This window comes from Pogona vitticeps, chromosome 6 (assembly GCF_051106095.1).
Source record: "Pogona vitticeps strain Pit_001003342236 chromosome 6, PviZW2.1, whole genome shotgun sequence".
NCBI lineage: Eukaryota > Metazoa > Chordata > Lepidosauria > Squamata > Agamidae > Pogona > Pogona vitticeps.
In genome coordinates, this window is record NC_135788.1 from 17,979,035 (window position 1) to 18,004,562 (window position 25,528).

The 25,528-nt window shown below is 42.7% G+C and overlaps 1 protein-coding gene across 3 annotated transcripts; it reads left to right on the forward strand.

The window, feature by feature from the left end:
* The first annotated feature begins 1,032 nt into the window (after positions 1-1,032).
* On the forward strand, positions 1,033-15,412 carry LOC110083171 (uncharacterized). 3 transcript variants are annotated; one of them, XM_078378629.1, is made up of 6 exons: positions 1,033-5,536; positions 6,925-7,597; positions 8,817-9,349; positions 11,633-11,699; positions 12,439-13,857; positions 15,030-15,412. In XM_078378629.1, exons 2-6 carry the CDS (start codon positions 6,937-6,939, stop codon positions 15,110-15,112), a joined length of 2,763 nt encoding a protein of 920 aa, XP_078234755.1. In that variant the 5' UTR covers positions 1,033-5,536; positions 6,925-6,936; the 3' UTR covers positions 15,113-15,412. The 3 variants fall into 3 exon arrangements, with proteins under 3 accessions (XP_078234755.1, XP_020657071.3, XP_072859141.2); XM_020801412.3 differs by having other exon boundaries at positions 12,439-15,412; XM_073003040.2 differs by lacking the exon at positions 1,033-5,536 and adding an exon at positions 5,673-6,270 and having other exon boundaries at positions 12,439-15,412.
* The last annotated feature ends 10,116 nt before the right edge of the window (positions 15,413-25,528 follow it).

A 25,528-nucleotide genomic window follows, 5' to 3' on the forward strand; every position in this document is an offset into this window, starting at 1 on the left:
AGCTATCTGAATGATTGATTGAATGATTGATTGATTGATTGATTGATTGTGGGGACTCAGTGTTTGAAGTGGAAGTAATAACAATATACTTTGCAAGAGATGGATAAATTTCCCCTATTGTAAAATAGTTCCTGCCAGCCTATTCTGTCTTCTGTCTTCAGAGTCCAAAACAACGTCTTTGGATCATCTAATGAAAATCACTCTTGAAGATAAGAGCTTTTAGAAATGTTATAGACAGCATCTGGCTCATTTGCAGTGAACTCTCTCCCCCCTTCTTTCTATCTCCGTCTGTCTATCTATCTACACAACATGTTAGGCTTTGTAAAATAAATATATCACTGAACATAAATTATTTAAATTTTAATTTGTTTTTAGCATGGATAGAATAATGTCTGGAGTGCCAGTCTAGAAAGAAAACCACACGGAGGACATAAAGCTCCTGCCCCATAAATACCACACAGCTTGAAGCAAATACTGTATCAGTTTACAGAATGTGTTTGAGAGCTCTGCAGATTTTAAACATACAGAACCTTACTGTCTAATACAGGAGAATAGCCAGAGAGTCAGGGCTGATCCTCTTATTAGACTGAGTGAGATGTGGCCTTTTGGAAATTGGTATCTGGGGGTGGAGGAAGTATCCAAGCTTCACTTTCCCTCTGTGTGTGAAAAATTGGCTTAGGAAAGATAATGTAGATCCGAACAATAAATAAAACAGACTCAATCGATTGTGAGGGATTCACCTCAGGAGCCTCCAGCAGGCCATCTAGTCCTGCCCCTCAGGTCCAGGGGAGCCTGAGAGAGAGAGAGAGACTCTTCTGGGTTTGTAGCTGATGGAGATGCACTCCCACAGGTGGGGGGCATGGCTGTTGCCTGATATGGGGCAGCTGGGCAAAGATGTGAGAGCTGCAGACGTTGCAGGGCTCAGGGCTGTTATCATCAACCACACTAGAGGAAGGGGAGACATTGGAGGAGGCAGCTGAGCATTGGGACCTTATCTTCTGCACCTACATGAGGGTGCAAACAGGGACAGAGGACAAGGGGAACCACCTCCCAGCCTGTTTGGCTAGGGAAGAAGTTGGGGACCTGAGGCTCTGGCAATGCATCCCCCAGCTTTAGCATCTTCACCATCCAGCAGAGCCTACACCCCCCACCCCCAGCTCTGGTGCTGGAGATGCAAGCAGAAATGGGTGCAGCCAAGGAGGCTCCAGGAAAAGCAACACCAGGGAGACCGGTCCCTATCACTCATCTTGACCAGTCTTCTCTAAAAGGATTGCACTTTGAATTAGGACTTATATACTTCCTGCTCACTTCTCCAGACTTGGACTTTCAGGGACCCCAGTGAAGTCAATTGGGGGCCCCAGTTGGACTGATTGTGCCCAACCCCCTGGGAATGGGGGGGGGGGGTAACAGAAGCTGATTCTGTGCCTTTAATAAAAACTGCCATCAGTGACCAAACCAGGCTGGTGCCTGTGGAATTTTGGCCTGGGGGCTCCTCGGCTGCTGAACCCCCTGGGAGAAGGGACTGGTGGGATCCACATCCACCCCAACCAGTTAGGATTGATGCTGCTTTTTAAACAACATAGAAGAGAGGTGGGGGGAAGCATCTCTCAGTGTATAGTATGATTAGCCTTATCAGCAGATAGGGACGAAAATTCCAACTCCTGTTTAAAATAAATCTACATTAGTGTCACAACAACACATTCGCTTTGTGTATGTGAGATCTAAGATCAGATTCCTCTCCTCTAGATGATATCTACCATGAAAAGATATCTGGTATCTGAGTCCAGATTATGTAATAACAGCTGAAAAAAATGAGAGGTTCTTCAGCAACTTTTGCATCTAAAAGATCTGTAAACCCCTAATGGTGAATCCATACTACCTGTGTTTATGCAAGAGAATATGTGCCTGATAAAATTCTGCAAACAGTTCCAGTGACCATCATGCAGAAGCATATCCCTCTGGAGCATATGAAATATGAAATGTCAGGATTTCCACATGGAAAGGACCCAAAGGACACCAAAACAGAGGGAGTGCTATTTTGAGAGAGAGAGAGAAAAAAAATGTGTGCGGTGAGGTGCAGAATTCTTGCCCAATTGGAAAACACTGTAATCCTTTCAAACACATCTTATAATGTGTTTTAAACCCAACTCCAGGGTTTTATTATCCATCTCTTGGATCCTTTGTTGTTGTTGTTGTTGCTTGCTTTTGTTATTTTCCTGTTAACTTTGTATGTAATAAAAAGTTTCTGATTGGGAAAACTAACCATCCAATGAACTTACACCCAGCTCTAATTTGGCTGCTTGTATATGTGTGTGTGTGTGTGTGTGTGTGTGTGTGTGTGTGTGTGTGTGTGTGTGTGTGTGTGTGTGTGTGTGTGTGTGTGTGTGTGTGTGTGTGTTTACCCCACTTTTCTCTTTAACAGGACTCAAAGCAGCTTACATCCTTAAAAATACCATAGTTAAAAGCTAAAAACAATATATACAAATATTTTAAAAAGAATTAAACAAGTATGATATTAAAAACAGGAAAAATCAATACTAAAAACATATTTAACAGCAACAGAGCACAACATCCAAATAGAAAAACTTGGATTGTAACAGCAATATCTTGAACTGTTTTTGTTTGCTTTTCATTTTGTTTTTAATTTATGAATAAGCAGTTGCTCACTAGGAAGAGTCCTGGAGATGTTTGGTGTTTTTGTTTGTTTGTTTGTTGTGCACTTTAAATATAGACTTCGAAGCCTTCCAAGCAGGAAGCTGCCATATCTGTAAATCCTGCCCCCATAGCAAGCTGGGACAAAAAGAACCATGCTCCACAGTGAGACATTTTGCCATGGAAAGCCTTCGTTCGTGTCAAGAGTTTGTCACTGATTCACACTAGTTCAAGCCTGACATTGTCTGGACAGCAGGGGAAAAACAACACAGGAACTTAGGAAAAAACTCAGGTACAATTTGTGAAACAAATGCACCATCTAGAGGAGCCTTCTCTTCTTATCTAGTGCAGTGGTCCCCAACTTTGGGTCTCCAGAAGCCTTCAACACCACGTCTGCCAGCCAGGATTTCTGGGAGCTGAAGTCCAAGAACATCTGGACGCTCAAGGTTGGGGACTACTGATCTAGTGGACCCTTTCCCTTTCTGGATGCAAGGGACAGGGGATTCACATATTGACGCACAGGTTTACTATAGTATCTGGTTTGAACCTCTGTGTCTGTGTGGTAGAGATAGAGATAGGTTGCTATATAAAAATCCCAAGAAACAATAAGCATTTCAGATGTATGCAGATAGTCCATCAGAAGAACTATACATGTTCTGCTTCACCACCATACATTTCTACTTTATAATGGTGAGTTTATCCAAACCAATCTAAGGCCACCTGGGCCTTGATCCTCCTTTACATATTTTAAGATAATAACCAAAGAGCTGATGTCATTATACTCTATGTGTGTTGTGGCTGTCGCCATCTGTTTAGAAGTTCTGAGTTAACTGAAGGGGAATGATGGACTACATTTCTGACATTAACTTGAATATATTGGCTACCTGTTGGAATGACCTAGGAATGAAGCATATTTACCTGTTTAAAGAACTGAAACCCTATGGCATTTTCTCTGCATTCTGTATTTTTTTTCCTAGTCAAAGAAACCAGATTGTCCATATACTGTATTGCTTCAGAACTGTCAAGTTTTTTTTTTGATAAACTGAGAGCTTAGTCCAGAGTCTGTAACTCACATGGAGTCAATATATTTCCATGTATTTGGGACTAAGTTCAAAAATGATTCTTTTATGTGTAGGAAAATGATTTCACAAAGCCATATGGGGACAAGATGAGCAGCAAAATGTACAGAGGGGAGAAAAGTCTACAGAGATTTCTGCCATTTCATCCAGAAGGAAGATATCTGCATTCCGATGTCCAGGACATCAAGGAATATTTAACCATAGCTTGAATCCTGTAGGATTCTTGCTGGGTGTGTACATGTGAGCATGCTGGCATCCGCGAATGTGTTCCAAAGGTAACAGTGATATTAGAATGGATCCAATATGTATCAGAGACATCTCGTGTTCTTGGCTGGGATTTAAGAGGTTACACACTTCTTAAATATAATTGAGGTGTGTAACCATCTCGAGGCAAATATTATACCAGCCTGTGGAAAGACACAGCCCCTTCAAGGAAGGGAGCCTGTCTTCATGCAGGTACTGAGTGATGATGCCTGGTTAGTCACAGCATTCACTCCCTTTTAAGGCAATGCAGGAAGCTGCTTTCTACTACATCAGACCATTTCTCCATTCAAGCCTAGTTTTGCCATGTGAGATGGTCATTGCCTTGCCAAGGCCTCCAGCACAGAAAACCCTCTTCAGACTATACTCCTGAAAGTACAAAGGGCAGAAATCAAGAGTGTTTCTGAGCATGCCACTTCCTCACCAGCCATTCAGCCTTCATACTTCCAGGTATAATACCTGAAGAAAGCTATGGTCTTTTCCATAAGCGACCCCTCGAAGGTCTGAGAAGCAGAGCGGGTTGGGTTGGAAGAAGAGAGCTCTTTCCCTTCAAATATGGAGCGTTTGGGTGGTCTCTTTAAGACCTTTTGTACACAGAACATGTACACTGTTCCAGCAAGCTCAGCTTTATCACAGGGCACTGTGAGGTGACAACCTCAAGCATCATAAAAGTCAGCAAATTATTACTGAACGTGTTGCTGTTTTGCTTTGCCTCAGGCAGCAAAAGATCTTGGACCACCCTGGGTCTCAGTAAGAAGCACTTGAAACACTGGTTCTTATTAGTGTTGTTGCCTTGTGCTTTTAGGTTGCTTCCGATGTATGGCCACCTTGTGAACTACTGGCTTCCAAAAGGTCTACTCATGAACAGCTCAGCTCTCCCAAACCCACAGCCCCGAGTTCCTTAAACGAGCCAATCCATCTCAGATTCGGTCTTCCTCATTTCTTTCTTTCTTCCCCAAGCTGTTAGGGTTGAACTTTTTGAGTCCAGCTTTGGCCTTCGCGCGTTGGCGAGCGTGCCCGACTCTCTCTGAGCCAGGAGATTTCAGCTGTGCTCGGGAAAAGCCCTTAGGTGTCCTTCCCCCCCCCCCTTTTCAGGATCGTGGAGCCTGCATGGCCATTATTGGGATCCTGGGATCCGCAGCCCCATAAAAGTAACTTCCCCAAACTTTGCGGATCCGTTCTCTCCTGGCAACTCCTCCCCTGAAGGATCTTTTAGCTGCTGCTTCTTTTTAACCCTTTGGCTGCCTTTTGCCTCTGCGGGAGTTTCAAGCGTTGAAAAGAGGTGCTTGGGAAATCGGATACCAAGGATGGCTCCAGAGAAGCTCCACGTTCATATTCCCGGCCAGGTTTTCAGAAGAGGCGCCGGCAAAGGCGATCCGTTCCCGGCTGGAGGGCCAGCCCTTCCCCTGCCCCGCTTCTCCGCCCCCTCTCCATTCTTTGATTCATCCGGCGACTAACCCCCGGATCCAAGACGCGATAGATCTTCTATTTTTTGTTTTGTGTTGTTTTCCCCCTCCCCAGCTTCATCGGCACCTTATCTTTAGGTAAGGCGCTCGGTGGCTTCCTTAAGACTTGGCCGCTTTTTGCTTTTGTTCATTTTAAATGTGGTTTGAAAGTAAAAGTTTGTGGTGGGGCAAGACCGCACCTTCCGGGGGGGGGGGGGGAGACGGACGGAGCCAGATCGCTTATAAACTCCACTGACAAAAGAAGAGACAAAGGATTATTTGAATCCGAATATATATTTGACAGTTGTGTGTTTTTTAAATGACTTTTGACTTAATACCTAGATAACTACCAAAGGGGTATTTATTTGTCTTCTGATGTCTTTTCAGAAAGTGGGTGCTGGGTGGGCCAGATCAATAGTCTAGAATAACAGCCTCAATCAAGATTAGGTGTGTATACAGTACGTGTAAACTGGCTATATCTTATTCAGGTGACACGCCAGTGTAAAAAATATCTGTGCGTTGGGTCTCCCGAGTATCTAGCAGTTCCAACCGTGGGGTGGTCTCCAGTTTGTTGAATCTGACCTTATCTGTCCTAATAAGGGTGAATGAAGAAAATATTTGTGGCAAAAAAGAGAGATTTTTTTTTTTTTAGGAAGGGTTGCTTTCAAATCTTGTTTTCACTCCAACAGGCCAGTCCTACCAAGCATTTAAAAGTGAATTCTCATGAAATCGATGGACTGCTTTTCCAAAGAGCACGGTTTTGGAGAAAGAAGTTGTTACTTCTTAGTCGCCATGAGGAAATGTTGTTGAAGCATGTCACTATTTACTGTTCTGTATGTTGGCTGTATTACTTTCTATCTGTTAGTTCCCTAAACAATCAAACAGGCATGCTTCACAATCCAAAAGGTAGTTGCTATAATGTGCTATGAAGTTGCTTCTGACTTGTAGTGTACCTAAAAGGGTTTTTGATGTATGAGAGGTTTTTAAAATCCCATATATGAGCAGGGTCAAAAAAATTCTCTTTCACTGGCTTGCTGACTCCTGAGCTTTCTCTTTCCTTTTCCATCCTCTTCCCTTTCTCTTTGTCTGTCTTGTCTTTTTAAATTCTAAACCCAAGGGGTGGCGAGTGTCATGTCTTGATTTCACTGATAAACTGTAGAGAGAGCGTAAGAATGGAGGCATAAACACCATTCATTCATTCATTCATTCATTCATTCATTCATTCATTCATTCATTCATTCATTCATTCATTCATTCATATTTATGCCATCTTGATAATGTATTGTTCAGAATTAATCGCTATAATTGTATCCTTTAGGATTTTATATACTGTATGTTATATTGATGTGTTTTTATCTATGTAAGCCGCCCCAAGTAGACATTGTCTAGAGGGGCGGGGTAAAAATCTAATAAATAAACAAACAAATAGATAAATAAATAAATAAATAACTTCATTCATTCATTCATTCATTCATTCATTCTTGCAGCTGTGACTTGAGATGCTGGTGAGACCGCCCTACTGGACTTGCTCTTGCTGGCTAGGAGTTTGTTTCTGGCTTCTGACAGGCGAAGGAGGATGTGTTAGCGCTCAGCTCTGCAGAAGCCCCCCGTGCAGCAGGAACAGCAACAATGAGCATCCGCCCAGCAAACAGCAGTGCCAGGGGCCTCACTGCTCAGGCAGGGTTGGGCATACATCCCGTGCCTTTCTTCACCCCACCAGCCCTGTGCAAGGGCAGACACAGAGCAAGCAGCCGCCACCACCACCTCTCTTTTCCCTCCAGCAACAGCAGAGGCAGCGGCAGCAACAGCAACCCTTTGTGGGTGGAAGACTTGAACACAGCTCTCTGTCCACAAGGCACACAGCAGAGAGTTGCTTTGGAGGAGGAGGAGGAGGAGACTGTGCCATTAGGGCTCCCAATGGTACCCTACGGAACTGCAAAGGCATCGAGTGTCGGTTGCCCCCACGTCTTCGCCAGAAGCCGAGGCTAGCTATCCAGGCTGTCCCTTGTCCCCCAAACCAGGAGGGAAGCTGTCCTGAGCCCTCCCTGGTCAGAGAAACTGAGAGGGCAGCCCAGTTTGTTGGAGAAGATCTTGCCTACACAGCTTCTGAAATTGGGAGTGCCACTCTGGGCGTCCAACTGACTTGCGATGTTAAGCCAGGTAGGTGCTAAGCCAGGTATGAAAGGCTGTGGGAAGGTTCTGTGCTCCTGAGGTGCTTTTCTCATGGCTTCCAGCAGGGTTGACACGTGGGCAGAGGAAAGCCCTATTCAGATGTTTCTTGCCACGTACAAGAGAAATGCAAGAAGGGGGAGCATATGAGTGACAGTGAAGGTTCACCATGCGATGCTCAACCTTGATTTCTGAGGGTTGCAACTTCAGTGGGAGATCCCCAACAGAGAGCAGAAACTCTCTGCAACTCCAACTCATCACTCTTGATGCCTAAGAAGGTGTCATAAGTGGGGGAGTTAATGAGGGACACTGTACTCCTTCTTTCCACATGCTTATTTTACACTAAAAGGAATTTATTTAAAATATTTTTATCCTGCCTTTCTCCTCAAAAGGACCCAAGGCAGCTTAAATCATAAAAAGGACAATATTTAAAAGCTAAAAACAGTTAAGTATGCAAATACTAAAAAAGAATTAAACAAGCATTTTATTAAAAATGGGAAAAAATCAATACTAAAAACACATTTAAAAGCAACAAAGCACAACAATCCAATTTGGAAATAACTGAGTAGCCCTTAGGTCTCAACTAACTGGATGTCCTGTTTAAAAAAGTGTGCACACTGACACACAAATACCCAATAAGCCAATTAAAAAAAATTGGGTCCAAGATTAGGAACCCATGATTTCAAGAGTATGATACCATCCAGAGATGGGGATCTGTTTTGGGGGAGGCAGGTGTGCCATGCAGTGCTCCCAGGGCCAAATAAAGGATGCAGCCATATTTAGTGGTGTCATCCTGGTCATGCCAGCAGGCCAATTAAGAGTGTAGTTGCAGGGCCCACCCTTTCCCTAAATGGTTTGAAGCCTTCTCAGCTGTTATTTTTCAATGTTTACTGAGGGCTCTGGTTTCACTTTTGTTGCCCCATTTCTATGTAGGGAATAGGATTAAAATGAGGAAAGCACATTATCCAGTAAATTCTTCAAAGCTCCACCTGAGAGTGACAAAGAGAATCGCCGTTATCTCCAGTCACTGATCAGAGACAGAAAAGTTTTCTTTACATATCCAAGACTGAGAACAGTTTTTAGAGAGGCAGATCAGAGGTTCTCCACTTCATTGTAAACAATTATTGTATATTCAAATATCATATCATATATCTCATCTCCTATTTATTTATCTATCTCTCTGTCTGTCATGTTGCAATTTGTATTTAAGGGGAAAATGAAGTCCCATCTGAAGATGCCCTTGTACTCCAGCTTCAGCTCATGAAAGGACAAGAGAAGTTTGTTGAAGCTCTCAAAAGCCAGCAGACCTTAATCATGGATTTACAGCAAAAGTTGGCAGAGCAACAGAATACATTGGTTACCCAGCAGCGAGAAATTATTGAGCAACAGAGGAAAATGTATGAACAGATGGATCTGATAAAAGTCCAGTATGGCATGCTTTTTGACACTGTGAAGCAGATGTCATTGAAGGGTTTGCAAGAGGATCTCCAGCACTATTTTGAAGGCAATCTACAAGGCCTTCGGAACCAACTCAGGAGCCACCTTCAGAAGTCCTACTCTGGCCATAAAATTGAGTTTGATGCCAAAGTGATTGGGGAGCCTCTGATGGGCTGTGGCCTTTGTGAAAGTGGTGAATTTTGCAATTTCCAGAAGACACCCTCTCGGTGTGAAAGATGCACTTTGTGCCCTGCCGGCTTTTTCCAGCTGTCTGAATGTTCTGCAAATGCCGATCGGATCTGCCAGGTGATGCTATCCTCCTGCTCTAAACTTTAAGAGTTTTCATTTAATGTCTTGATATCAGGGGAGGCCAAAGTTTGCCACACAGGTTACATGCAGCCTCCAGGAGCATGTTTGCGGCCCTCAGAGCTACGCCTGAGCCCTGATTTATTTTCGACTCTCCTTTTTTGGCCAAAATAGATCTGTTTTGGCCAAAAAAAAAAGTGTCTACAAATGTCCTCCCCCCCCCCCCGGATCTTGGAGGTTCCCCCAAGACTTCCAGCCAAAAGATTCTAGAAGTGGTTGACCACTTCCTATTTGATTATTTTGAAGTGGCCATTGGGGGGGGGGGCACTTTTGGGCCTGTGCCATCTGCATTGGGCAACAAGCCCCCAGAATTTGCCCACTCTGACATTATACAACGAAATGCTCCAAAAAGATTAAAATACAAACAAAACCTTCATCGTGTTTTGATGCTATATGCTTTTGGATGTCATTAAATGTTGATATAGGCATATGCAGTTGGGTCAGCAAAGTGGATTTCCTTGTGCTAGTTGAAGGGAAACTCTGAAAACTGGGCCAAGATGCTGTGTGCGTTGTCTTGGGAACGGAACCTCTGTGCTTCTCTTTCACTAAGTGTGTATCAGCGTTTCAGAACAAGTGTGAGACATCCCCTCTAGATATCTTTGGACTGCAGCTACCATAACCTCTCATCATTGGCTGTGCTAAGTAGGACTGATGGGAGTTGTAAGCAAAAATACACATAAAAATCTATAGGCCACACATTCCTCACCAATGCTATAGGGATAAAAGCTGATGGCATGTGCTCTTCTTTTCTGTCTGTCATTTTCTTTAAACATCTCACACTGCAAGATCAATAAAACAGGAGACAATCATGCTTACTAGATCATATTTCTTCTAGGTCAGGGATATCCTTTGTTTCTGGCTTATAAATCTCATCAGCCATAGCCAGCAGAGCTAACATTGAGAGACTGTAGAAGATGCAACCTCAGTTGCTCATACTTGATCAAAGCAACATTTCTGAGTATTTGAAATGTTGAATGACAGTCAAATAGTAGCAGGGTGGTTGGTTCATAAATGGTTAGAACAGCAAAGATTGAAAACAAATACAGCTTCTACAGCTGTTGAGGCCATAGACTAGTGATTCTCAACCATGAGTCTCCAGATGTTCTTGGTCTGCAACTTCCAGAAATCCTGGCCAGCACAGCTAGTGGGGAAGTCTTCTGAGAGTTTAGACCCAAGGTTGGGAACCACTGTCCTAGAGGCTCCCATGTGAATGCAGTGTATGAGCAGGGCAGAGGGGAATGCCTCTCCCCAAAATTTGGGGGTGAGGTACACTCTTTCCAGGTACCCATGCTGTCCGTGGTTCCAGCGATCTCCTGGGTTTGTTGCTATCTAATATATCTGTATATCAAGGCTGGAAATGTCTGGTCCTCACATTGAACTGCAATTCCCATCCGCCCTAAGCCAGCATAGTCAATGCTGGGAGATGATGGGAACTGTAGTCCAATAATAGGTGGTGGGCCACACATTACTGATTCTTTTCTATACTTTTGTAGTCAAAGAATAGAACAGGATTTGGAGTATTCCTTCTGGATAAAGGCAGTTAATTACTATTTCAGTATAAAGTAGGAACCCCTTATCTGTGGGATCAGAATCCACTGATTCACTTATCCACAGTCTGAAAATATAAAAAATATTAAAAGAAACATTCCACAATTCCAGTATATATATATATATATTTTTAACGATGACGTTACCAGAACTGGCTACTAGAGGGAACCAGAGACCATGCTATGTATAGCATTAATTATTAAAATAACATTCTGCATTTTTCAGCATCCTTGGGTGGGGGCTTGGAACTGATCCACTGAAGATATGGGGGTCAAATGGTATAACTTTGGGCAAAAATGCTTATCAAAAAGGAAATCTTCCCCAAATGTATGATTTCTGAACAGGTAAGTTTAGAGCTGAAGAAAAATGGCAGAAGTTTTTTTGTGTATGTGTGTGTTTTGAAAATGGTATGTTTCAGTGGCATAGCCACTGGCTGAAATCCAGTAGTAAGTTGCAACTAGAGTAGGCCCATTGAATCAGTGGAACTCCTCTAAGTTTTATTGATTCAATGAGCCTACTCTAGTTGAGACTTACTGTGGATAAATACTATTTCAGTATTTTCTGAAATCTGGTATTCAAGTCTGTGTAACTGGTGTACTAATTTCTAGTTGGGGATATAACAATTTCCTTAGGAAACAATGAGTTTTGTTTGAACATGCCTTTGTTGTTTTTTAGGATAGAGATGAATGCGTTGAGTCACCAAGCATCTGTGGGGAAAGAATAAAATGCCTAAACACTCCAGGTAAATGACTGCCTTGCTGGGAATAACAAAAAATGGTACTATTTGCTCACAGCACAGTGCGAAGCACCTAAAATTATGTTAGGTTGGATCCCGATGAAGCAGTTGTTCTTGAGTCCCTTTGAAGGCAAAGGGAAGAAACGAGCTTATCATGTTAGCCTGTTTGCACATAATGTTAGAAACACATAAACCTTCCCCAACTTGGTAACCTCCAGAAGTGTTTGACTACTAATTTCATTGTCCCTACTTGATGGGGATGATGTATGTTGTAGTCAAAACATATGTATGTGTAATTGATTGTTCTATCTGCTGAGCTCAACTAATAGTTTAATTAGTAGATTTCTGCAGCAGGTGACATCTACTTTGGAAGTACATATTGATGCTATGGTTTAAAATTTTTACCACAAGTCTTCCAAAATATTATGCTCTAAACCCTAAGTTGGTGGTTTAGTCATTCATGGATCTATTATTTTGTGGCTAAAATACAGGAGTTAGTCACAATCAGACGAATAAATTGAATTTAGAAATTTACTCATGAAATCCATACTGATTCAATGAGCCTACTCTAGTTGCAACTTGGTACTGGATTGCAACCAGTGCCTCTGCTCCCTGGGCAACTGTGTCACTCTGCCTGATGGTAGGGTTGGCTCTGTTGGGGTATGGAAAGACAGGATATAAACGCTGTAACAAAGGACTAAAATATGGGCCTGTAACAGAAAATGTCTTTTCCTCCTATGAACAGGAGGTTTCCGATGTCTGGGTGTTGCTGAAAAAGAGGCTGCATTGCGATTGTGTGGAGAGGAATATTTCTTCAACAAAGAGGTGCTGGAGTGCCAAGCTTGCCTGACGTGTGAAGACGGGGTAGTTGCTTTCCCCTGTACTCTTGTTAGTGATACCATTTGTTCAACCGCCAGTGAAAACAAGCTTTCGGAGTCATGGGCGGCACACCTTGTTTTCCCTTTGGCAACGTCTAGCGCTTCTCAAGTTTATCCAGGCTTTGACTTGACGATAAAGGGAGAAGAGGAGTGCAATATAGTGACGGTGGAGGGCAACAGGGTGCTGTTCAAACAGCATGGCTTAATGTGGGCTGACTTCAATTTTGCGGTGAAACACAACTGTAGGAATTTCCTCCACCTTTCTTTGAAATTCAACAACAGTGAAGAAGACTACGAGTTGAGCGGAGTTCGTGTTGAACAGCCAGAAGGCAAAATTTTGCAGAGCGTAACTCTGAGTAGCGCTACGGAGGTAGAACCAGGCCATGTTCTTTCTGTTTTTTTGAAAAGCCCTAATCAATTCTGCAACCAAAGCAAAGACTTAAACATTTATGACCTCCATGCACCTCTCAGTTTGTTTTGGTTGTCCCATGACACCGGGGCAGTGGCGATGACAGCCCAAACATCAACTGCTGTGCACTACCAAACTAACTATCGGCCAGCCTTTAAATTGGTTTCTCTTTCCGACCCTTACATGCTGGCTTTGTCCCACGATGGCAGAGCCATCAGGTTTACTGAAACGGGTGTTGTGAAGTTTGTTTTCCACCAAGCATTATACTCCATGGGTCATACCTGCATTCGCGAAGGGTTTTCCCTGGCGTCTTACCTCAACAGAAATGGCACCAATACAGAACTAATGACTGTGCATAAGTCTGGTGTCAATTACAGAGACACAACAATATCTGCCTCTGGGGCCACCAGAGTTGAAGCTGGGGATCTGCTCAGCTTTGAAATCCTGTCCCCAGCACAATGCAGTGTTCGTTATTTTGGAGACAGTTCTGGGATTAGCATGCTTAGCCTCATCTGGATCCCATCCGCGGTTTCCACCGAACTTTCAGCCTTGGTCTCCATAAGGGGGCTGCCAACAGGTGCTGTCAGAAACAGATTATTGGATTTTACTCAGGTCTCACCAAGTGAAGAACAAATCCATCTCATTTCTGCTGGACAATATGCTCACAAATATTTTGTATTCAACGAAAGGGGAGTTGCTAGTGTTGCATTTACCTTAAAGTTGATTCATTCCTGTAATATGCTCCAAGTGACTCTGAATCAGCTTATCAGTGATCGTGGACAACCTAAAGCAGTTGCACAGCAGGTCGGTGGTCAAATGCCAGAAGGAGCCATTTGGACCAGTGTTAGCCTGCGTTCTTCTTTCAAAGTTCATAATGGTACGATGATTTCTATTTCTCTCAACTGTGTACGTGGTAGGGTCAACCACATTGCTCATGAACGTGGAACTAGCTTATCTATCTTATGGATTTCATCATAGCTATCCTGGAACAAAACAAAAATGTAACCAAAGTAACAGAGGAAATGAGTAAAGATGATATCTAGCATCCATTAGTATTTTACTTTTCTCGCTTTGCATTGGAGTGGTGCAGAAATTACCACCGAGAAAACAGACAAAGCTGAACAAAAGGGTATGATGGTTATATAAAATGGAAGTTGACATATTCATGACTAATTGCCCTAAGATGGAGTCAACTCATTGATTTTCAGTAGGATTTTGTTCTCTAATGGTGATGTTGGCACTGAGGATGATGGGAGTTCTGATCCAACACACCTGGCAGACATGAGGTCAGGGTTGACTGGTGTGGTTTTTCAAGGAGAATAGAGTTTTCACTTTTTACGAGAGGACAATATTCTAGATGTCAGTCCTGACAAAAGATTCAAAGCATACTTTTGGATTTAAAAAATAGATTCAAGAAAGAAAGAAAAGGAACCTTTTAAGATCGTGGTAGTTTTAAGCTGAGTCTGCTTTTCAAGGCCAGTATGAATGGCGGGAGGACAACTTGTTCAGGTCTGAAGAAGTTGCCATGGAAAACCTTTGCCTGGAGGTCTGGTAATAATGACCTTCAACCCCAAAAGGACAGAGTAGTAATGAAAATATTTGTTCATGGGTATTTGTACTTCCAAAAGCAAAAGTTAGAAGTCTAATCCTATTAAAACAAACTGGTATTCAGTGGTAGACCCACCATTAAAGGCATCAAAGGAACTTTAAAGTACTTAACCAAAATCGTGCCTTATAATTTCAGTACATACAGTATTGCATCAACCTCACTTCTGTAATTCCTTCAAAATACTATATATTTATCACCTTTGTAAAGAATATTTATTGGGAAAAGATAGCCTCATAAGGTGAGGTTCAAACAATTGTGTGCAAAGTTTCTAAGCTCCCACCTGACCCCCTGAAATAATTCCTCTTTAAAAGCAGATTATGTGAAACAGAAGTTTTCCTGTTTTTTCCAGAAGAGGTTTAGTTTATATAATCAGCTGCTATTTTATAAAAGGCTAAATATTAATCTTCAATGTGTTCTAAACATCTGTTATTTTTCAACAGAAATTGTCTGGAGATATTTCATTCTATCAAATTCTGTGTATTTTCAAATGTGTACAGAGATGGGAAAGAAAGTAAGACTCTAGGGCTAAATTCATTTACCTGGAATTATTTCTCGCTGAACTCAGTGGGGCTTTCTTCACTCCAGCATGAATAGAACTCCAGTGTATAGGCATTTATAGGATTATACTGTAAGTATGTTCACTTAAATTACACAAATTGTTGTTGATGTTGTGGCTTCTGCTGGTGTTTATGCAGAATACAATGCATTATGAAAACTATATTAGTTTATACTATTTTTTATCTCTAAATATCATTGTACTCTTTCTAATGTGCACTGCATCAGGACAGTTGAACATGAATAAAAATATTTAATTTACCTGCCACCTGATGGTTTAACATGGCAGTTTGTACAAAGTTGCTCCATAAAATTGGAGTGATTTTACATTGATGTGTTAATTTTTTAAGTGATGGTTGTGGTAAGATCTGAACTTGTGGCAGGATAACACTATGTAGAAGATCAACAAATGATTGTCCTTGGTGGGAAGACCTTATTGTAGTTGAATGCTAATGCGCATCATGATAGTCCATACGCTCATGACTACAAGGATGGTCCCAACATGTAGGCGGTTTTGCTGATCCTTACATTTTTTTTATCTTGTTCATTGTTATTTTTATTCTGGAGAACCTCTGTAGTGTAGTAGGTAGAGGTTCGACTAGGACTCAGGAGACCTGGGTTTGAATCCCTGGTTGGCCATGGGGGTTGGCTTTGGTAAAATCACTTGTTGCATGTCTTAGGGGTCACCATGAGTCAAAAATGACTTGATGGAACATCACACACATTTTTACTTTTGGAATGTTTTCTTAATCTTGATGTTTGTTTTAAGATGATTGTATTCTACCTTTGTATAAGCTCTTGCTACCACCACAGTTTGGAGCTTAGAACAATTAACGTTTTGGCAATCCTGTCAGCTGTAGCTGGCAGGTCTTTGTTTGTCCAGAAGTGGGCTTACTTCAAACATTGAGAACGCCTATACATTTGCATATGAGGAAACACAGAAAAGACGCATTTTAATGCACATTTAAAAAAAATCTATATCCTGCCATATGTACAACATGCAAGGCAGTTAAAAAACAAAAAAATACAAATATATTCAAAACACTCATTTAAAACACACTCTTTTTTAAAAAAGAAAGCATCAATAATAAAAACAGACAAGCAGCTGTTAACTTAAAAATAAGAAGAGTTCTTAAAAACAGCCAAACAGACCTTGCTAAAAAAGAAAATCATGAATATGTACCCCAGTGTTTCCCTCACTGTTGTGCACCAGAGAAGAGCCAAAGGATTATATGGTCCTGATCCTTCCTTTCGCCTGCTAGCTTTGTTCTTTCTAACTGGCCTTGGTAATGATACTGCTTGACACCAGGAAGAGGAGCTTTCATCTTATCACTTCAAAGCAAATGTGACCTAAGGAGTTATTTAAACTGATAATCGCATCTGAATTGCATGACTAGGGCCCTCCCTTGGTTGAGAAAAACATAGGAGACTTCTAAGAACATTCTTAGATGGAAAACAGGTGGCTTTAGAAGAGGGCCACAGATGCTTTTCATCAGCCACCAATAAGCTCATGTTAGTTTTGGAAGGCCAAAACAGAACAAAGATCTAGTATACAGTGCAAAATATTTTATTTGGTCAAGGAAAGGGTTTTTCTTGTTTTGTTTTGTTTTTGTTTTGTTTATTAAGAAAGCAGCAAAGACGTTTATCTTGGTCCAAGTGGATAAAAGGTACCTGAAGCAACGTGTTTTATTTTCATGCTTGGGAAAGCATTTCCAACTTCCTAGGAGGCCTTTTGATTCAGACTTCTGAATCATTTAATTCAGAGGATTTTGCTTATTATGCAGTGCCAATGTTTTAATATTTGTGCAAAAGCAATTACGTTTATATAAGGCTAGAAGGCAAAAATTAAAGGGCATAAGAGCATGTTATGACACCATTAAGCTGAGAATAAAAAACATTAACCAAGGTTGCCAATCAATAGTTTATTTTCAACATTTGTTTATGCCACTGTGTTCAGCCCATGAACTACAGAGCAAGCCCGCTGAATAACTAAGACTAGAGATGGGCATGTTCCATTTTTCACCACTGCAACAGGTGCGTGGCAGTTCAGCGCCACGCCCCCTCCAGTGAGCATCCACTCAGAAGTGGTGTCCTGGCTTCTCTGCTCCGCCTCCTCCAGGTGCTGCTTCTGAGTGGGTGCCCCTTGGAGGGGGTGGGACACTGAACAGCCAAATAGCTGTTGTGACAGTAAACAAACTGGGATGAATCGCCAAAATGGTGGTTCGTACCCATTTCTAACTAGGGCTTAATTCTGAGAAAACAAGCAGGAAATCACACTGTAAGGGTGTGATCACATGGCCATATAGCTCACATTTTGGACTGCTTGTGGTGTGGTCTAGTTTAAGCTATTTCCTGGCCATCATGCAAGATGTGCACAATAGTGCTCCAACTGTTTCCTGGAGATGATCGTTTGCAAGGGTGCCATGTGGAAGCAAAGTGGTGCCTCGCTTGACGACGTTAATTCGTTCCAGCAAAATCGCTGTAGAGTGAAAACGTAAAGCGAAATAAAAAAGCCCATTGAAACACATTGAAAACCATTCAATGCGTTCCAATGGGCTGAAAAAACTCAACATCCAGCGAAGATCCTCCATAGGGATGGCCCTTTTCGGTGCCTGTAGAGCGAGGAATCCATCCAAAAACAGCGGGGAGCCATTTTGAGCACCCAGCGGCCATTTTGAAAACCCGACGATCAGCTGTTTTGATCGCCGTAATGCGAAGAATCAGTTCCCAAAGCAAGAAACGATCTTCGTAAGCAAAAAACAAAAAAACACAAAAACCCATATAAAACATCATTTTGCGATCGCAGTTGTGATCGCAAAAACATCATCGTGAAGCGAATTCATTGTTATACGGGTAATCGTTAAGCGGGGCACGACTGTACATGGAATTTGTAATAAGAATGGACAGTGGGTGGTCAGCTCAGACAACAGGTTTTGGAGGCCATGAAAGTGCAGGAAAATGTTAGCTACTTGATTTTTTTACTGGGTTTCCCCCCCACTGCCAGGGTTGGATGGAAGTTCTTGTGCTGATTTCTCTGCCACATGTACTAAAACAACTACAGTATGTTGGATTTGGGTGTTGTACCTACTGGCGTAGGTAACGGAAGGGCATCATTTGCTGCTTTAGCTTAGGCAGCACCTCTTGGCCTAATCCAAACTGTCTTAACAGAGCAAGTCTGAGGTCCCCTGGCCCTTTGCTGCATTTACTTCTAATCAATGAACAATCATAAATTTATTTCTTGCTAATCTGCAGCTTCTTTCTGGCTGGTACTAAAATGTGGTATTAGGGGAAAGCACATGTTTATTTCCCTCGTCTGTCCTTAGGAAAATCACAACAACATGAATTCCTCCACCAACTGTTTGCTCTGCCATCTGTTCCTGCCAGCTGGTGGACATGATAGTCTTCTGATCTCCGCCCCGGGAGCACTGGATGACACTGCTTTTATGCTCATAAAAGTATGTCTGCTTCTTTCAACAAGACCGTATTGTTTAGCGTAATATTACAATGGCAGAAATTGTTGGCATTTTCCTACTCGAAAGGAGTAGCATAGGAATGAGATTCCATTGCTTTGACACCAACCTTAGAGTGTTTCTGCAAGAAGTACCATTAGAGAGGATAGAAATACTCTTACACTATGCACACACTGGCCAGAATCCTACTGGAGTTCGCACAAGGTTTGCATAACCTGCTGCAGCTAATTGTGGCTAATTGAGGGTCTCACTTGTGCAATCAGGCACATGAACAGGTTGTCTGTTATTCCGGTTTGAAACCCATGAAACAGTGGGATTTGCACATGTATATTTCTGCTATTCTTGGCTGCCACAAATTCTGCTTTGCTCTGTTCAGATGTTAAACATTTGCAAACATCTCCCAGCACTAGAAGAATTGCTGATGCTTGGCCCAAAATCTATGGTCTGGAGATATGGCTTGGTCTCTCACAGATGTTGCATTTGAAAAATTTACCAAGGCCAGCCCATCTTTTCAATACATGCCAACAACATTAGTGCTAACGGCAGCGTTAATGTACCTGAGGGTACTTAATGGTACATTATTGGGGGAAGCTGGAATAGTGCATCATGCCATTTCTGTGGAGAGGTCACTATTGCCCACCTTTTACTGTACCTAAATACTTTTATGTTCCATTGGGCAACGATTTAGTGGGATTAAATCACATATTTTCGAAGCTTTCACTTCTGTGTGTCCCAGCAGACTTGAGGAGGCTGAATGAATAGGAACCAATTTATTTGCTCTGCTAGAAGACTACATTCTTTGCCTTTATCAAAGATGGGATCTTCTACAGTTTCTTGAGCTTTCTGTAGTAGTCGGATGAGTAATACAATTAAGGTCAACGTCTAGAGATTGGGGTCAGTTCTTCAAATGTCATGTATTGGCTGTTTTGAGCTTGTTTGGAGTTTTTTTTTGGCAGCATCCAAAGCTTCAGCTGCATTCTGACCAAGACCATTCTATTTATCAAAATTCAGAACTCCTGTGGCTGTTCTTAACAGAGGACCTCTCAATCTGAGACTTTTTAAAAACCCTCTATGCTATAGAATTCCCACTGTTTAGGTGTTGAGAAATGGTGGTGGCAGAAGATGAGAACTTCCTTGCAGATCCTTGTCTCTTCCTGTATCTAAACAGAGGAGAATAAATGGTGCAAAATAAGTAATGCAAAATTAACATATTCATATAATTGTTCCTTTTTGTGCATTCTGGTCCCTGATGCACCTGGATCAGGGATGAGCATTGCGAATGTACATTTGCAGCCACGTTGGAAAAAGAGCATGGGGAAACTACTTTTTGAGATGATACCTCCCAGAGAATCCTAGCCACCCTGTGATCCATCTTCTCTTGGCAGATTAGGGTGAGGCATTTTCTCTTCTTAGTATAGACATTCATGTTTTGGATGCTAGACAGGATCAGTACAAAGTACGGCATGGCTTAAAATGCAGCTTTGCTTACAATGGAATTTCAAAGGACATCCAACAGACCAGTGGTTCCCAACCTTGGGTCCCCAGACATGTTTGGACAATGACTGCCAGAAATCTTGGGCAGCACAGCAAATGGTGAAGGCTTCTGGGAACTGCAGTCCAAGAACATCTGAGGACCCAAAGTTTGGAAACACTGCAAAGCATGATGCTTATATACCGGCCCATAGTGCTTAAATAACTCTCTGGGTGCTTTACAAGTTAACTATGCAGGCTACACATTGCCCCCCCAACAAGTTGGGTATTCATTTTATTGACCTCGGAAGGATGGAAGGCTGAGTTAACCTTGAGCCGGCTACCTGGGATTGAACCCTGGGTCGTGAGCACAATTTTGGCTGCAGCACAGCAGTTTAACCACTGCGCCATGAGGCTCAGTAGACATAGACCTTTGTAGAAAGAAAAAATTGAGCAGATCCTGGAAAAGTGACTTTTTAAACTACAAACCTCCAGAATCTTCCAGCCAGCATGATCATTGTCCAAAAGTAACTTTTCCAGACATTGCACAGATATTTTCCTCCCTATTGGTCAGTGAGAGAACCCCATTATCTTTGGAAAAGCTTAACATTGGACTGGAAATAATAATTCTTTTTTTTTTAAAAAGTGTCTAGTTTAGTGCTGATTTAATAGGACAGCTACCAAAAACTAGTTAGTAGAGAATTATAAAGAACAAACACCCCCTTACCTCTTATGACTAGGAGGAATAGCATTAAAAGCCTATTAGTTCATTCTCATTAAATGTAGCAGGTTTATTAGAATGGCTGTGGCAGGCTTCACACAGGATGACTGGCAACTGCAGCTAGCAGATGGGTTTCTGCAAGGAATGTTAAAATGGCCCTTCTTAAGAGAGTTGACCTAGCTTGGGAGGTCAGATCAGCTAATTTAGAGGAAAGAAAAGCCAAGACTTGCTGAGCTCAACAGAATCTTCTCCGTCTTTGTATCTCGGAGTGACATTCCGGATAGACCGTTCCTCTCACAAATCACCTAAAGGCATTGGGCAGCTCTTCTTTCTTTTGCTTCCTTAATGGATTTTTTATGGTGTGAAAAAAGAAGAGTCTGGAAGAGTTAATCACTTGGATTACCAATCCCAGAATCCACTGGGGACTGTAGGAGTCGTAATCTAAACAAAGCATGCTTTCAGACTCTGGAAAAAGATGGCAGAATGATGGGAAAACACATTTTTGTCTTTTTAAAGTCTCTAAAAAAATTAATTGTTTAAATTGGTTATTATTTAATTTAAATTTAGATGTCTATTCCTATGATATGGATTAATTTGATTATTATTGTATTTTTGTTTCTATTAATTTGTAATTTTCTTTTTTTTTTTCCTATTTCTTTTCCTTTCTTATTTTTTCTTTGTTTGACATGGAGTGGAGGGCCTGCCTCCCCAGCGGGGGTCCTTTGAAAATCCAAGTGTAGAGGAAGATATCGCGATGGCACAGTTCCTGCTCATTGCAGAAGAACAGTGAACAGATGTTTGAAGGCTGCTCACTGTTCTGGCACTGTGACCAACTGTTAGACTCAAGGTAGTCAGACCAGCCATCCCTCCACTCTAAATCTGGTGCTGTTGAATGCCAGGTCTGCACCCAACAAATCCTAGATTATCCGAGACCTTATCCTGGAGGAGGATGCAGACCTGGCATGCATAACCAAAACTTGGATGGGCAGGGAAGGGGTATGTTCCCTTGACTTTTGCCTGCCCTCCAGGTTATGCAATCCAACACCAGGGTAGACTGGAGGGGTGGGGGTGGGGAGTAGCCATTGTGTATGAAAACACTCTAGAGGTTGTTATGCGCTCCGTGGTGGTGACGCCTGGTCTTGAGGCCCTACATGTGGCAATTGGGGCCAGGGATGGTATTGGGATCTTGCTGGGTTACCGCACTCCCTGCAATCCAGCCATTTCCTTACCAGAGCTGGCAGAGTTTGTCTCCACAGCATTGTTGGAATCTCCAAGGCTTTTAGTCTTGGGTGATTTCAACATCCATGCGGAAGCAGAGGTTTCTGGTCCGGCTCTCAAGTTATTGGAAACCATGGTTTCCTTGGACATGCCCTAACATGTCAACGGCCCCACCCACATGGGCGGTCACATGTTAGACCTGTGTTTTCCTCCAAGTGGAATGAGTGTGGCCTGATGGTGACTGACCTTGTGTCAGTCCCTTTGTCATGGTCGGATCACCACCTAATTAAATGGAACCTCTCAGTGGCTCTCCCCCTCTGCAAGGAGCAAGGACCTATTTTAATGGTCCACCCTTGAAGGTTACTGGATCCTATAGGATTCCAGGACTCCATGAGAGGGATTCTGGCTGATCTGACTGGTGCTCCTGTTGAGGCTCTGGTTGATGGCTGGTTCGCCACAGCTACCAGGGCTGTTGACACCATCGCTCCTAAACACCCTCTCTGTTGCAGAGCTCGTTCAGCACCCTGGTTTAACCAGCAACTGCAAGCTATGAAGCAGAATAGGAGAAGGCTAGAGTGCAATTGGAGATGAAACCTGAAAGACTATAATTGGAAAGCTGTTAGGATCGTGACTAACCTTTACCTTATCAGGGTAAGGGCTGCCAGTCGAGCTTACTTCACTGTCCAGATAAGTGAAGCTTCAAATCAGCAGGCAGAACCTTTCCATATAGTTCGTGATCTATCTGGAATTGGTCTCAGTGATAGGCCTCCTACTAGTATCTCACCTGACCAATTTTGCAGCATTTTTAAAATCTGAAGTGGAGGCCATCCGCTGGGATCTTTCTCCAACCAATGCCCTGGATCCATTTCAGTTGGGCTTCAGGCTGCGCCACAGTATGGAAACGGCATTGGTTGATGACATGTTGAGGGAGGTTGATGACCTGTTGATGACCTGTTGAGGGAGGACGACAGGGGCGAAATGTCTCTGTTGGTCCTCCTTGATATCTCAGCAGCATTTGATACCGTCGACCACAGCGTCTGCCTGGGGAGGCTCTCCGAGTTGGGAATTGGTGGTCTGGTGCTTGCCTGGCTCCGATCCCTCTTGGAGGACTGTCCCCAGAGAGTACAGCTTGGGGACAGTGTATCAGCTCTGTGGAATCTCAATTGTGAGGTTCCACAGGGCTCAATTAACTCCCCAATCCTGTTTAATATCTACATGAGGCCGTTGGATCAGGTTATAGGGGGTGTGGGCCTTCATGTCACCAGTATGCTGATGACACCCAGCTCTACATCTCCTTTTCCCCAACAACAGTGGATGCCGTTTCGTCCCTTCAGCGCTGTCTGGAGGCTGTATTGCAGTGGGTGCAGGTGAATGGTCCGAGGCTGAACCCGGACAAGATGGAGATCTTGAGGGTGGGTGGCCCCTCCATTTTTGGGGGCGGTGACTCTCACCATGAATAGTGAGGTTTGCAGCTTGGGGTCTATTTGGGTATGGCGCTTACTGTGGAAACCCAGGTAGCATCAGTAGTCCACACCACCTACTTCCATCTTTGGTGGATTGCCCAGCTGCATTCCTATCATGATGTCAGGGCGCTCACCGCTCTGGTTCATGCACTTGTAGTCTTGAGATTAGACTACTGTAATGTGCTCTACATGGGGCTACCTCTGAGATTGGTGTGGAAGCTTCAAATGGTGCAGAATGCGGTGGCCAGACTTCTTACTGGGGTGAGAAAACATCATACTCTTTCCCCCACTCTGGCTGCCCTGCATTAGCTGCCCGTTCGTTTCCACATTGATTTCAAAGTGTTAATGACGACATATAAAGCCCTAAATGGTTTAGGATCTCAATATCTAGCAGAACACCTCCTCCCACCTAGATCTACCCGAACCACGCGCTCTAGCCAGGAGGGGCGGCTGAGGGCCTAACGCCGAGGGAGACCCGGAGAGAAAGAACAAGAAACCAGGCCTTCTTGGCAGTGGCCCCTCGCCTTTGGAACAATCTTCCCCCGGAAATTCACCTGGCCCCCTCGCTGGTGTTTTTAAGAGCAAACTTAAGACCTGGATCTTTAAGCAGGCCTTTCCTCCTTTCAATACCTAACTTACTTCATTGCCATCTCTTGTATTATCGTTGTTGTTTTATTTGATATTGTCATTAGTTGTTAGCCGCCCAGAGTAGACATCAGTCTAGATGGGCAGGGTATAAGTTAAATAAATAAATACAGTAATTAAATAAATACAGTAAATAAATAAATAAATAAATAAATAAATAAATAAATAAAGAAAGAAAGAAAGAAAGAAAGAAAGAAAGAAAGAAAGAAAGAAAGAAAGAAAGAAAGATGGTTACAAATGGGGTATACCATTGTCTTGATGCCACTTCACCTGTTGAGCTCACATGTCTGTGTATCATGTTGTGCTTATGTGTATTCCCTCCCCCCTTTAAAAAACATCTGCTGGCATTTAGTAGTTATGTTGTTAGTGCTGTTTGAATGTAGCCTGCAGGAGTTTGCTAGAAGCAGGGCCTGTTGTTATAAGTAGTCATTTTTGTACAGTATGCTGTTTTTGATCTGTTCAGCTGTGAGTAATGATGAGTAAAATAGGCATGGTCTACTCTGAGGAGATTTGAGGCTAATTCTGCTGCTGCATCCCAGCACCTCTGCTGTGCAACTAGAGATTTTTAGCCAAAATTCAGAACTCTGCAACATAATGTACCTAGTAATAATTTGGAAAGCCAGCTTTAATATATGTTTCATTTATTTTGTTTCATTTATTTTGTCAAGCCAATTACTTGCATAAAATAACTTGCTTCTGTATGTGCCAATTTCATTTTCTTGTATTTTCCTTTTGCAGCATGTTTGGAACACAGATTAATGCGGTCAGTGTCAGAAACTGTGGGAGGAGTCATGAATCAAAGGAGAATTTTCTTCCAGCTGCTCCCCAACCTTGTCTCTGGCAGGAAGAAACATTAAGAGACATAAGGACTGGAGACATACATTAATGGATGTTAATAGCTTTGGTGGAGTTGTAAATGGCTTTTAACAGGGCTTTACAGTGTCTGCACTGAACACTGTTATATGCTCTAGAGCAGTGATTCTCAATCTGGGGTCCCCAGAAGCCTTCACCACTTGCTCTGCTGGCCAGGATTTCTGGGAGTTGCAGTCCAAGAACATCTGGGGGCTCCAGTTTGAGAACTATTGTTCTAGAGCAGCCATTCTTAACAGGGTCCATATAGCCCCCTGAGGGCCCCTAGCATATTTGAAGGGGGCGCCACAGACTGAAAAATGTGAGAAATTTGGTATATGTTTCTCTAGTATCCTTGATTGGCAGAGGATTGTGGGATTTGAGAAGAGCTCCTTAAAAGGGCCGTGGCCAAAAATATGTTGAGAATGACTGCAGTAGAACATTTACATTTATTCTATATGAAGTTAACATCTGTCTCTTACCATCTCTCCTGTACTCTTCACCCTGGACTACATTTCCCATTAGCCCCCTCCAGAACAAGTAAAAGT